Source organism: Melanotaenia boesemani, chromosome 8 (assembly GCF_017639745.1).
Source record: "Melanotaenia boesemani isolate fMelBoe1 chromosome 8, fMelBoe1.pri, whole genome shotgun sequence".
Classification (NCBI taxonomy): Eukaryota; Metazoa; Chordata; class Actinopteri; order Atheriniformes; family Melanotaeniidae; genus Melanotaenia; species Melanotaenia boesemani.
The window spans coordinates 28,331,016-28,344,310 of NC_055689.1; the positions used below are offsets into that span (position 1 = coordinate 28,331,016).

Sequence of the window (13,295 nt, forward strand, 5' to 3'; positions counted from 1 at the left end):
GAGAATAATGATGATAAATTGAGGAAGAAGATGGACTGACTGAAAGTCCATTTTCTGTTCTCGCTTATTTTAATCCAGAGTCACAGAGGACTAGAGCCTGGCCAAGCTATGAGCAGGCATACTGGACAGTTCACCAGTCTGTTGTGAGAGAAGACTGCTAAACACTTATTAATACTGAGAATTTATATTTAGCTGACATTTAATAGATAAATGTGTTTGAAATAATGCAATCACACCAGTCATGATCTGTCTTCTGTCTTAAACATGCACAAAGGATTTTAGGCTTGTAGCATCTTATTTTATCAGGAGGTCACACTTGAAGATTGAGTTGCGAACCTTTTTCCCATGGAGTCAACTTAAAAATGTAGTAACTCCAAGCATGGTCTTAATGTTCTGTTCCACTCTGAGATTCGGGCTCTGTTCAGACCTGGCGCTGGATGATCTGATCATGAGTGAACAGGATGCATTCAGAGATTGTCTGGGATTCCCATGGCCATATTTGTGTAGCAGTTTCAATGCAATAGTCCCTAAGGTGACATTATAGGAACACACAGTCATCTACTGTGACTGCAATCAAGCAATAGAGATGTTTTCTCTGCTGTTTTCTGAGAAATTCAATCGTTTAAAAAGCAACACCCAAGCTTACAGGATGCATCATTCATATAAATCATCCTGCTCGTCTTTAACTTCTGTTCTGCAGCAACTGTGAAGTTCAGATTTTTATTTTCTTCTCCTGGTTTTTATGGTAGCTGTTGGTGTTTCATACACTTTCATACATTTCAGCACATCAAAGTGCTGAAATGTTCTCCCTGAATAAAACCAGTTTAAAATATTTTCAGTTTGTTGCTTATAAACTTGTCCTGGCTATGAGCTTATCCAGTACATATTAAGCTAATTTAGTTATTTTTCACTTAAATAAATTGTGTTGTAAATAAAGAAAACTATTAATATGCCTACTTTAAAGTTGCTGTTACCGTATATAATGTTAACAAGAAGGAGACTTTGAAATTAAATCTGTTAAAAAAAATCTGTTGTGATCCTTAAATCTAAGAATTTTGTGCTTCTGCACAGACAGTTAAAGGCAGTTTAGGATTTTTTTTTTTTATAAATGAGAATAAAGATCTAAGAGGTACGTATGGAAAATCATGTTAGCTTTGGAAACAGTTAAAGTGGCGTACAGTGTATTTGTAGTTCCACGTTGTCACCGCCAGGTTGCGCTAATTCCCCGTTTTCTTCATGAATACCTCAGGGTTTGGTCGCAGCGCACAAATTGACGAAGAGTGCTCACTCTTACGGTATTTGAACTATAAATAATTAAATAAGTCACTGAATGCATAACTCGTTATCCATTGAAAATACACTAGCCCCTTTAAACTAACAATCTTATTAATCTATTAAATGTCAATTTAAAAATGTGCTCGCACCAGGTATGCGGTTAGTGGACAAGTATCCTCCCCACATAAAAAAAAAAAAAGTTTCACAGTGATGAATCATGCATGTAGACGATCTTTGTTTTAAGGTAGTTTGCGAAGTTGTCAGGACAGGCGAGAGTCCACGGGAACGAGAACTGCTTCGGATTACACCGGCAAGGGAAGGACAGGGGAGGCTGGAGCACCGATATCCGACAAAACAACAGAAGTAGGCAAACAATTTGGTTCGGAGGTCGGTTGGGAGGAAAGTTTCCTGGATTTTAAGTTCGCATAAGGAGTGTCGGACGGAATTTTGCTATTCTCTAAGGAGTAAAAGCAAAGGTACGTTAAGGTGCGGATCTTTGATTGTTTGGGACACTCAGGAATGTTGTAGCCAGAAAGCTAATTAGCTGGCTAGCGTTAGCGAAGGATTTAAACAATACGGTGGACCTGCAAGCTGAAACTTGGTGTTAGTATGATGAAATAAATAAATCCTGTCTAAGTTTAGACCTTTTATAACCATGCTGAAAGTGCAAGAAAGTGTTACAAAAGTTAAAGTTGAGATATAGCAGTTCAGAGAGCTGTCATTTCAGAAAAAAGCGTACTAAATTTGTGACATTAAATAATACAAATTTAGCTAACTATACAAAGATTATGTTTACTGTATGTGAAGAAAGTCTGCTGCGGTATTTTTTCATGATTGGATTACCTGGCAGTAGTTTAATTAACTTGTCATGGTGCAGAAATCCCCTTGCACTCGCATTTAAATCAGTTTTCAGTGACAGCAAGAGGTATTTTCAAGGTATTTGGCTTAAAATTTCAATCTGAATCACAATAAACCCACAGATGTTTCATTTATATTAACTACTTTGTTTATATATTATTCTTTAAGACACTATAGAGCCCACATTGATACATTGCTACCATCAGTTATAATGAAATGTCCTAAATACTACTTTGAAAGCAGTCAGTTCCTTCTTCCTTCCTTTTAATAACCATGATGCATTTATTAGGAATGAATGACGCCAACTAATCTGCAATTTGATTGGTCAGTCGTTTTTTTTTAAAAAAAAAAGTATTATTTTTGCTTTACTGGTTTAAAATGACACATTTTCCTTTTAAAGTTGTGCACTTGCAGTAAAATTTTGAACAATTCTGGCCAATTTTATAGCTGTTTTTCGCCATGCTTTAGAGGTTAGAAATTTGAATGACAAAATCCACTGGGAATCATTGGCTCTTAAATCAAATAATGGATTTCTTTTATATTCCTGTGTTTTTGATTTAGGTTTTGTCTGATGGTAAATCTGCCACTGAGTGGGTAGAAAATGATTTCCTCTGGCACTACCAGCTCTTACAGTGACCCAGCATGCCTTTAAACATACTCTTATTATGTGTTCACTGTATGGTGTGTGTTCTCATTTAAGCGAGCTGGAGGTTGCCGTGGGGGATTGGCGTGTGACGGACTGTGGTTATAAGAGTTGCAGGGAACCTCAGGGAGTTGAGTCTCGAGGAAAGTCATGGTGAGAGATGCCTAACTGGGGCAGCCTGTGCTGAATACGAGCTGTTTGGGGCAATGTAGGCCTATATTTGGTGTGGCTGCATGTGAAGGTCGTGATGTACAACTTGACTGGTTTTGCTTATTCCTGATTCTACACCTTATTCATCAGTTTTCCCTAGAGAGTGTCTTTTTCTCACTTACCTTTTGGATTTCTTAGCTATTCACAGCCATGCTTATACAACGGAGCAGAGTTTTTGCAATTCAAAACACACACAAAAAAAATGCTTTAGTCAAAAGCATCAATTAATCTGGTGATTTAAGATGTTTGTTTACTCATGATGTTTCTGAAACTGACACGAACGACTCTGAAACTAAGCTGATTACATAAACTTGTATGCTAGTAATGGTTTGTTTTAGCTATGCTAATTAGCCATGAGGAACTGAAAGAAAGTTTGAGAGCTGTATTGTTAAGGATCATTTGGATAGAGAGCAAACCGGAAACATATGTGACTGCGGGGGTTTATTATGTTGGATTGGTCACACACACAGTAAAAAGACACTACCTGCACACGCAAACAAACATGATACAATGAGATGTGAAGCAAACAGTGAATTTGGACAGTCATTGCACCTCTGTATGCAATGACGAAGGCAGATGTGTGACGTCTTAATATGCTGCTGTTTTAAGTCCTCCCAGCGATTGTGTACGTTGTTTTTTTTTTTAAAGGCTTCCTGCTGTTGCTTAAATTCCCAGAAAAACCAGGAAATTTCCAGAACAGGCTGCCAAACTGAGCTGAAACTCAGATGGCAATCTGAAACATTTCTAGAAAGTTTAACTGGATCTACGGCAGAATTTCTTTCTTTGCTCATTCTCTGTTTCTCATTCAAGTTTCATGAAATTTGGCCTGATTTCCATTTTAATGAAGGATCACATTTCCCCTAGTTCTTAGTAGGGGAACTTCTGTACTTGTATTTCTGTCGAAAGCTGCAAGTTTCTGTAGGTTCACCACTAAAATAAATCTCTTTCACTTTGACTAATTAGCTGGGTTTCAATCCATTGGAGAAAACAATTTGGTGGCAAATATTTGAGACTCATTTAAACTGAACTGCTTGGAGTTCATAAGCTTGGCTAATTGCTGTAGCAAACTTGGAGATTCTTGCTAACTTGAAACAAAACTCAAGGAAGAAGACGCAAACAAAACCAGCAGCCTTGGCTGTACGGGAAGGAAAACAGAAAAAGTCTTCAGGAATTCCCTCCAACGCGGTATGTTTTATTTATCGGGTCATGTCTGCAAATCTTAGCCATGTTTGGTTTCTCGAGACAGAAACAGACTCATGAAGCTCATGTGATCAGTCATGGGAAGATCTTGTTTAGTGTCTTAGGTAACATAGGTTACAACTTTCTTCTAAACTCTTCAAAATATGCCATGTCCGTCAACTTTTTCTTCCATCTACTTCCAAATGTGTGACAAAAAGCTTTCATTTAATTTAGAAAACATCCATTCTGTCCCTGAACAGGACAGCTTTGTTTCCCTTCTTTTAAATACCTCCATAATTGGCGAGTGATTTGCTCTTCAATGAAAATAACTGAATCAAAGTAATCACTGGCAGCCTGGCTCTGGATAGAAACAGTCTAAATTCCTCTAACAGGAATCATGTGAGGCTTAATTCCGCTTGTCCTGTTCAGTAAGAAGAGCTAAACAGCTTCACAATGAGAACCTCTTTCCTAGGTGCCACTTCCTGCTTTGCTGAGGCAGGAAAAAAATGCCAGGGTGTGTTTTTCCTGCAAGTGCTAAGAGCAGATGATTTGTCAACACACGAACCTTTCCGCATGCAGAATCTCCCCTACATTCCCATCGCTCACAGGCCCTGCTTTCATGTCCTGCAGCTCTGCGTGGTTTTACCCCCCTGACCCGCTCGTCCACCCCGTGTCCCACTGCAAATCTTATTACCATCACTTTAAATTAGGGTGCTTCCCATGATTTTGCTGATTGGACTGTGAGAAGATTTGTGCTGTCAATAAATGGCGGCGCTGAGCTTAGACTAGGCGGGGATAAGTGAAAGAGACAATGACTCCGACATATTTAACCTGCCAAAGGTCTTTCAATTAAGAGGAATTAAGGTAAATTAAACTGCTGTTTTCCTTCTAGTTCACTTTAATTTCCACTGTGTTTTCAGAACATCATTTTTATTAGATTATTAGTTATATAAGCAGACAATTAGATTTCATATATAAAATGTCTGTTTGAGCAAGATGTTCGTTTTACTTTTCCTAACTGCTTTGTTTTGTCTGAGCAACAGAACAAGAACTGATAGATGTTCAGTCTATTAGCAAGTACATAAACCAAGTACAGAAACAACACAGACAAGCAGCCTCATTTTTAAGATGCTAAATCCGGAATATGTCTGGTATTTTTTCTAGAAAAAAATGTCTTAATTATCAAAATATTTCACATCAGCGAATCATTTTCATATCAAACAAAATTAGTAGTAATTTATTCTGATCCAGTTATGTTTAGCAGTTTTACATTTTAACTGTAATGGCAGAGAAATGCAAAAAAATACAAAAATAAAACAATATTTACGTTTCTTGTTGGATTTAGAGGCGGTGCATCGTTTGACTTGAGGTGTTTTAATTTGAGGGGCTATTTTTGAAAGTCAGCTGTCAGCATGGTTGGTGATTTACTTTAAAACTGTGGCAGGATGCCAAAGCTGAGTAGAAGAATGACAAGGAAAGTCGCCAGAGAAATGTTGTGCAAGAAGGGCAGGAAATGAAATCTTGTTTAACTACTGCAATGACTCAAGGCCCAAAATTTCCCATCTGCTTTAGGACATTGTTTGGTTCTTTCTATAATCCTGTGAGCTCTTGATTTTAGTCTTTTTTTTTTTAATTAATCTCTGTTGTCACATGGGAACATTTGGTGCACATGATTTGTTTTGTGCTTTCTTTCTTTGATGTTAAATACAGTTAATGGTTATTAGACACCATGACTGAACATGTAACTGAATTCTGAGTACAACTAAAGATTAAATCTTAGGATTTTTCTGTAATTTTTCAGTCTTTCTTCACTAAATCTAACAAACTAGAGTCAACCTGTGTTATGTACGAGGATTAGGTAAAAATAGAAGGAAACAGGTTCAGTTCAGCTGGTTGTATTAGAAGGTCACAGGTTAACAAGGAAAGCTGCCTTTACTAGTGGAGATATCCCCATCGCTCAGCCTAATGCCTCACTAGCCTCCTGTGTTCCCTGTTGTTGCCGTGGATCGGATTTTGGCACAGTGGATCTTTCATTTGGTTAATGGACTCCGTATTCAGCTGATAGATTTTAGTGCCCGAACCGGCGACTTAATCTGTAATATTACCCCCCCTGTCAGTGCATCAGGAGTAATCCTGGCACTGTTAACCTAATCACACCTAATCATAGATCTTTATTAAGCTAATGCACAACTGACGACAAAAACTATAGAAATAATATTTTCTAGCAACAGACAAACATTGTTTAGATCAACTCTGTGAGCTGATATTTCAATGTTTAAATTGATTCATCAGAATATTATCTAACAGCCATCAAAACCACAGTGTCATCTTAATCATTCTGAACATCATACTTTGCATGTTTGTTTATTTTTTTTAGCCAGCTTGTAGCAGCTCTGCCAGATTAAAGGAAAAAAAAAAAGAAGTGACACTGATTGAAAACGTCATGGGACGTGTCTGTGTGCATTATTCAACAGCGACGTAATCTTTGTTTTATAAGTTGTTTGGATGCGACTCACTGATGACTTTGTAGGACTGTAATACTGCTGCGATTATCGTATCCTGGTTCTTCTCGCAGCTTTATGTAGAGCTCAGAGTAGTACACTGCCTGGGCTGTTAGCTGGGGTTAAAGGTCAGCTAAAGAATCTTCTAGACCTTTATAAAACATTTATCTGTCTTTAATACTGATATATATATATAACTTTTTTATATTTTTATTTTTGTCTACTCTATTAAATATTCATGAAATAATAATATATTGATACAATATATATATATATATATATATATATATATATATATATATATATATATTTTTTTTTATTTTTTTTTTTTTTTTTTTTTTTCCTGTTTATCATTGAGGTAAACTTGGTAATTACAATGTCTGCATATGCATTAAATAATAGAAAATGTTTATTTGTTCTTCAGTGAGTTGCAGTGTATTAGTTGACTAATGTCCACTGAAGTGGTTAAATTAGAAATATACCAACTTCACCCATGCATATACTAGAAAACATGTGAACTATCAGTAACCAGTCAGCACATTGAACTGTATTTGTTGTAAGCCATATCTTAATCCCATTCACTACAGATAGAGAATCTGCTGATATAAAGTCTCATTCATATGCTTGCCATAAGTAATTTAAAGTTATTTAACATTTTTAACAAAAAAAAAAACAAGCATGTAAAACTTTTTATTAATTAAAATGTTTTTCCATGTTTTTGTTAATAATTGTAGTGAATTTCAGTTCTTTTCACATGAAACAATATTAACTTAATTACAATATGAGCAACCTTTTTTCCGCCCTTGCCAATCCAATGCAACGACACTAGATGCAACATGTTTGGGTTTTTATTTCACACTTTACTGGAACATGCTGCTTTGTTTCCTGTCTCCCATTATCCACCAGTCTGCCACTGGTTCAGTGATGTTGATGAGGTAAAACTATTTTATTTGAGTGAGAAAAATACAAGTTGTTGGTTTATCAATGACATGATGATAAATAACATGAGTAAAGCACATGTGTACTGATAGACTAATTACCTTGCGTTGTGAGATACTGTCATATCTGACACGAAACAGCAGAAATTGGTAGATGACATGATTGTGGCCACTGGATTGGGAAATCCTTATAAAATATCTATTCATTGGGCTGAAATTTGATATTGGGCTGATATTTCTGATTCTTCAGCCCCTTTAAAGAGCCCAAAGATGAATTTTTCTTGTAAATTGGTGTTATATAAATGCACTATAACTGAACTGAATTAAATTTAGTCGCTTTCTAGGACTGGTTATGTCATAGAAAATTAGTTTTCCTGTAAAGTACAACTATTTTGGTCAATGTCAAGACCATAATTACTTCAGAACTTTTCTTAATTAACTTTGGAAAAACATTAAACAATCTTCATCATTAGTCATGATTTGTATTCAGCTGTTCGTCTTTAAAATCAGGGTCCGTACATTTTGACTTAAGGCAGAACAGATCCTACTTCAGCCGGGCAGGGGGTAAGTTTGGATCTTAGGAGAGGAGGAAGAAAATCACTGAGACATTAAAAACAGCTCTATAATCATTTCATTCTAATTCTGTTTTTCATTATAGTTAGAAGCTGAATTATATTTTAAATATATAATGCAATTATTTGCACAGCCCTAAGCAGTACATGACAAGATTTCTCCTGTATCCTGTAATTCTAATGAATCTAATCATTGTTCCTTTAGTCTATTTTCATTTAACTCAGATTAGTCCTCAGTGTTCAGATGAAGGCATGACATACCTCTTATTGTCATTATCAGTGGAGGTGTGCGCATATTTAAAGTTGCTATGACGACTGTATGCTGCCCCCCCCCCCCCCCCCCCCCCCCCCCCCCCCCCCCCCCTCCTTGTTGTAAGAGGGAGTGTGTGTTTACTCGTGACTTCAGCAGGAAACTATGTGAGTGACTCGACTGATTTCACCGCTCGGCAGCAGCTTGTGTTGCTGCTGGACTCGCTGTCGTTATCTGGCAGTGTAAGACACCGATGGAGTAAAGTGGAAGAAGATGGTGTGACTCACATTACTATCTGCTCCCCCTCCTCTTCTAGCTAATCACATGTGCTACTCTGAAGCTCTGCGCTGGGCAGAGCATTCGGCCTCTGAAGAGGATTAAATATCCTCACTTTGTATCTTATTTGTTCTGACTGGGTTAGCGGAGTATTAGGCTATGAAAGAAGCCGTTGTTTGTGTCTTTAGCTTCGTTGTAGAAGACATGGGAGGAAAAAAAGTAGTATTTTCTGAATTATCTTTACCTCATCATTTTCATTTAGGATGCTTTTAAGGTGTAATTATTTTCGTGGGCTAGCATTTTTGGAACATCCCTGTTTTAAACTTTTGTACTCTTAATTATTCGTTTGGCAGCTTCATTAATAAAATGTAGATGTTTGAGTTTAGATGTAGGATGTGTTAATGGGTCTCCTGCTGTGTTGTGATGGTTTAAAATGATGCAAGCCCTGTCAGGCAGGAGTAAGAGGCAATATTAGCCTTATTTTGTGTGTTTGGTTGTTCTTTTATTTTTGTATATGTATTTAGTAGCATGACACCGATTACAGTATACTGATGTGTGTACTCGTACTTAGTATTTGTAAAGGTGTTCTGATACTACAGAACCTGATACCAATGTCAAAAACTAGGGCAAAGATATTAATCTGTGGAATTAACATGTTCATTTTTTTTCTTGCATAAATAACAAAGTTATTACTCATGCCATATTAAACTATTAAACTTATATTGGTACTTGGTATTGGCAGGTAGTTAAATGTAAGTACTTGTACTCTGTTTGGAAAAAAATGTGATATTGTTGTTCCCCTGGTATTTAGATTAAATTGCCATGTAAAACAGGGAAAGTTTATATACATTTTTCTTCTTTCTGCTCCTTTTCATTCTTGTATTTGGATTATCTTTTATCTGTTTTTGTTGGATTGCATCAAGAATGAATTAGATAAACTAAACTATTAAATAATATTTAATAGCAATCACAAACATTTGAGGCAGCAAGTTAGGAGGTACAAATACTCCACATCATGACCATATTTATTAATCAAAAATAAAATCTGATCTTAAAGTTAAAATTTATAATGAAAGCAGTTTTACCAAAGAGATAATGTGTAAAACTCCTTTTTCTCTTTTTATTGAACACAAGCTGAGAAAAAGTACATAAACATACAACTGCTTGTAGTCAGGTGTTTCATTTAAGGAGATGAGCATAAAAATACGGCCCTCCACCCTTTAAATAAACATCACAGTTACTAACAAAGGCTACTCCCACCGAGAATGTTTGTTTGGTATAAACCGTGCCTTCAGCACAACCTTCACACAAGTATTTTATTGATGGATAAGGATTATCAGTCCGCATTATGACACAGTGTGAACACAGAGGTTAGGACCGATGCTACTCTTCTTCCAAACAGCATCTGCAAAGCCCCTACAGATATATGTATGACTTTCTAAATTCTTTTCTAATTTTCCACTTAAAACAATCTTGACAAAGATTGATAAGGTCAAATTTAGACCTTATTTTGGGGTTAGGATTGGTCCAGAATTCTCTCCCACTATCGTGGAGGTCCAGTAAGTATCAACAGGAAATGACTGATTGCACAGTCTCCACAACAATGTTGAGAATTTCCAACTTGTCATGTTAAATTCAGTAATTACTTTAACTTTTATAAAGATTATATTAAGACAATAGATTATTATTGAATTACTTTTGAAATGTCATATTTACCTAAAGCTCTGTCTGTTTCCTCTCCAGTTCTGCTTATAAAGCCATGGTAATGAATGCTTCCTTCTTCCGCTGAGTCGCCTAGTGGACAGTCAGAGGCATCATGGCAGAACTGCCTATTGCCCCGGGCAAGGTCTACATCGAGGTGGATTATGACTATGAGTACAAGTCCAAGGACCGCCTCATTACCATCCGGCAGGGGGAATGTTACATGCTAGTCAAAAAAACCAATGAGGACTGGTGGCAGGTGAGGAAAGATGAAGGGACGAAAGCTTTTTATGTACCTGCTCAGTATGTCCGCGAAGTCCGCAAAGCCCTCATGCCGCCCTCTAAGCCAATCGCACATCCTCCACCCGCCACAGGAAACACACCTCCACATGGTGGGGGTTCACTCTGGTTAAAACCAGCCAATCTGGAGCTGGGACTCCATGATCGGCCTGCTGAGAACCTTCACAGACACGACTCCAAAACCAGACGTTCTCCTTCAGCACAAACCGCCTCCGCAGGCCACTTCAGTCCTCTGAGTCAGCGCAGGAACAGTAACCACCACCACCACCATGCTCCAAGCAGCCCCACCGATCACGACCGAGCCCTGGCTGATATTCTCGTCCACGGTGGTGGGCCTCCACCTTCACAAAAAGGATCGTCCAGCACTCTTCCCCGCACCCGAGCCAGATCCCCAGAGATGGTCAGGACCCGATCCCCAGAGATGGTCAGGGCCCCGCTGAACGTGGACAGCACCCATCACTGTGACTCTGCAGGAGAAGAGAGGCGCACCAATGACTCAGAGTCTGGTGATGAACTGAGCAGCTCTTCCACTGAACATCTCCAGGTACAGTCACACCTCATGTTTTTATGCTTTTAAATTAAACGCTGGGGCTACTTTTAATTACAAGATCTAGTTTGATTGTTGGAGTCATCAGTTTCAGAAAACTGTAGTTTACACAGAAGGTGAGTTTGTTTGTTTTTGCTATAATTCTCAAGTAGGCAGTTAATCTCTTTTTTCTCTTTGGTATTAAATTCATTAATCTTACTTTTTGACTCATTTAAAAAAAAAAAAAAGCCAAATATGAAAGCTGTCTTATAGAGGCCAAAGCTTTTAATTAGCAGCTTTGCACCAGTTTTGTCTGTCAGGATGTTCTAGAAATGATTTGCTCCGCCGGCTGCAGAACAAAAGAGGTGAGAAAGATGAAACCAGGTCTCAGCAGTGCTGCTGGCTGTAGATGGTGTTTTGTGCTTGCTAAGGACCGTATTCTGCTCTATAAGTTGTGCTTATGTTACACTCTTTCATACTGCTTTGTTTTTACAGTTGTGCAATAGGAAGGTATCGGAAATGTTGATTACAAGGGAAACATCTGTTGCTTTGCAGAAATATTTTTGTTTTTTGATGTAGGAGTTCAAATCTAGCTGAACTGATGCAACCTATCCTCTTTTTTTTAAAGTTTTCTAAAAGAAACTATCCATTTTGTAAGGCGTTGCTTTTAAAATCCTTTACAACCTAATATGTTTGAGTGTGATGCAATATTCACTGAATCAAAAAGGCATAATCCTGTTCTTTACAGGTCATTAGTTTATTCCTCTTTTTCAAGAAGTTTTAACATTAAACATGTGAATAAAAACATTTTTAACCGATTAAGACCTGATATAACAGCTGATTCTCTCTGTCCTTGTTTGTAGGGTTTTTATGTGGCTTAAATGGTTAAAATCAATAATATTGGTTGACCTTAAAATACTCCGTATTAGATAATAGATACATTTCATTCCCAGACAAATGTAAAGATACCCCTTTTGTAGCTGTGCAGCTGCTAAGCAGCATTTTTATGTTTGACATTTTATATCTGCTGCAACAGTCAGGCAGCCTCTTACAGGATCTGCCAACTTCACTCGTAGTTGTAGCATCACACACCAGCATAATCACAGACTCTGCATGCTTTGTGTTAAATGTTATCAGAGAGTGAACATATACAGTTTCAAAGTCCATAAAACAGCCCCGTCCACAATGGAGCTCCTTCCTTTCTCAGCTGTTCTTTGTTCCTTTTAAATGTCAGACAAAGGTCAAAGCCGTCAGACTTGTTTTAGTTATGTATTTAACCAGTTCAGCTTTGTGTGGCAGAAAATACTTTTCTTTAAATCTCTGCTCGTATATTTTGGTCATAAATATGTTTTGTGAGGTACTTTCCTTTTTTCTTCCTGTAAACTCTTTTGGATGAGATTTTTAACCAAGATATGTTTATCCAACTGATTTAGCTCAAAGTAATTAAAATGGGTTCTGAATTAAGCTTCAACAACAAAGAAATTAGGTGGTTGAAAGGTTATTGTTTTTATTGGGTTTCACAGTTCACAATAGGACTTATTATTCTGTGAATCAAAATTAAGTTATATTTTTTAAGAATGATCTTCAGAATCCAGTTTGGATGTTTTACCACCAGTTAGTCCTACTGGTGCTGATACTGGTGCTGTGGTTGAAGGAGGGTCTGACTTTACCTTCCTGCTTTGATTGGTTTAGTGGACCAATTCCCCTTTTGGTATAATGACATAAATCCTTTCAGGAGGAAACAGGATTTATGTATTGATTATGACCATTGAACTTTATATTATCCTGCTTATGTAACTAACTTATAACACAGGGCTTAATGCAGAAATGTAGTGAAGTAGAAAGTAGAGATATTTGCTGCACAATGTTAAATAAAAGTCTCCAAAGCTAAATCTACATAAGTAAAGTACAGATGAAAACATACCTAAGTGCACAAACAAAGTACTTGTACTTTATTACAGAAGTACGTCTGTTAGGGGACAGATTACAGATTGGATTTTTTTCCTTGTGAGGTGACACTTGCATAACACAAGCAGTTACAATATCGTACATGTTGCAACCACATC

The 13,295-nt window shown here is 37.2% G+C and overlaps 1 protein-coding gene across 8 annotated transcripts in view; it reads left to right on the forward strand.

Moving 5' to 3' along the window:
* Positions 1-1,539: 1,539 nt before the first annotated feature.
* The window catches only part of LOC121644518 (rho GTPase-activating protein 12-like), a 54,275-nt gene continuing 42,519 nt past the window's right edge, over positions 1,540-13,295 (forward strand). For 6 of the 8 annotated variants that reach the window (XM_041992507.1, XM_041992510.1, XM_041992509.1 and 3 more), the window contains exons 1-2: positions 1,541-1,751; positions 10,446-11,247. In XM_041992507.1, coding sequence (XP_041848441.1) covers positions 10,519-11,247 — 729 coding nt within the window. In that variant the 5' untranslated portion in view covers positions 1,541-1,751; positions 10,446-10,518. Of the gene's footprint in view, positions 1,762-10,445; positions 11,248-13,295 lie in introns of all 8 variants that reach the window. The other 2 variants (XM_041992508.1, XM_041992514.1) reach the window with 2 other exon arrangements.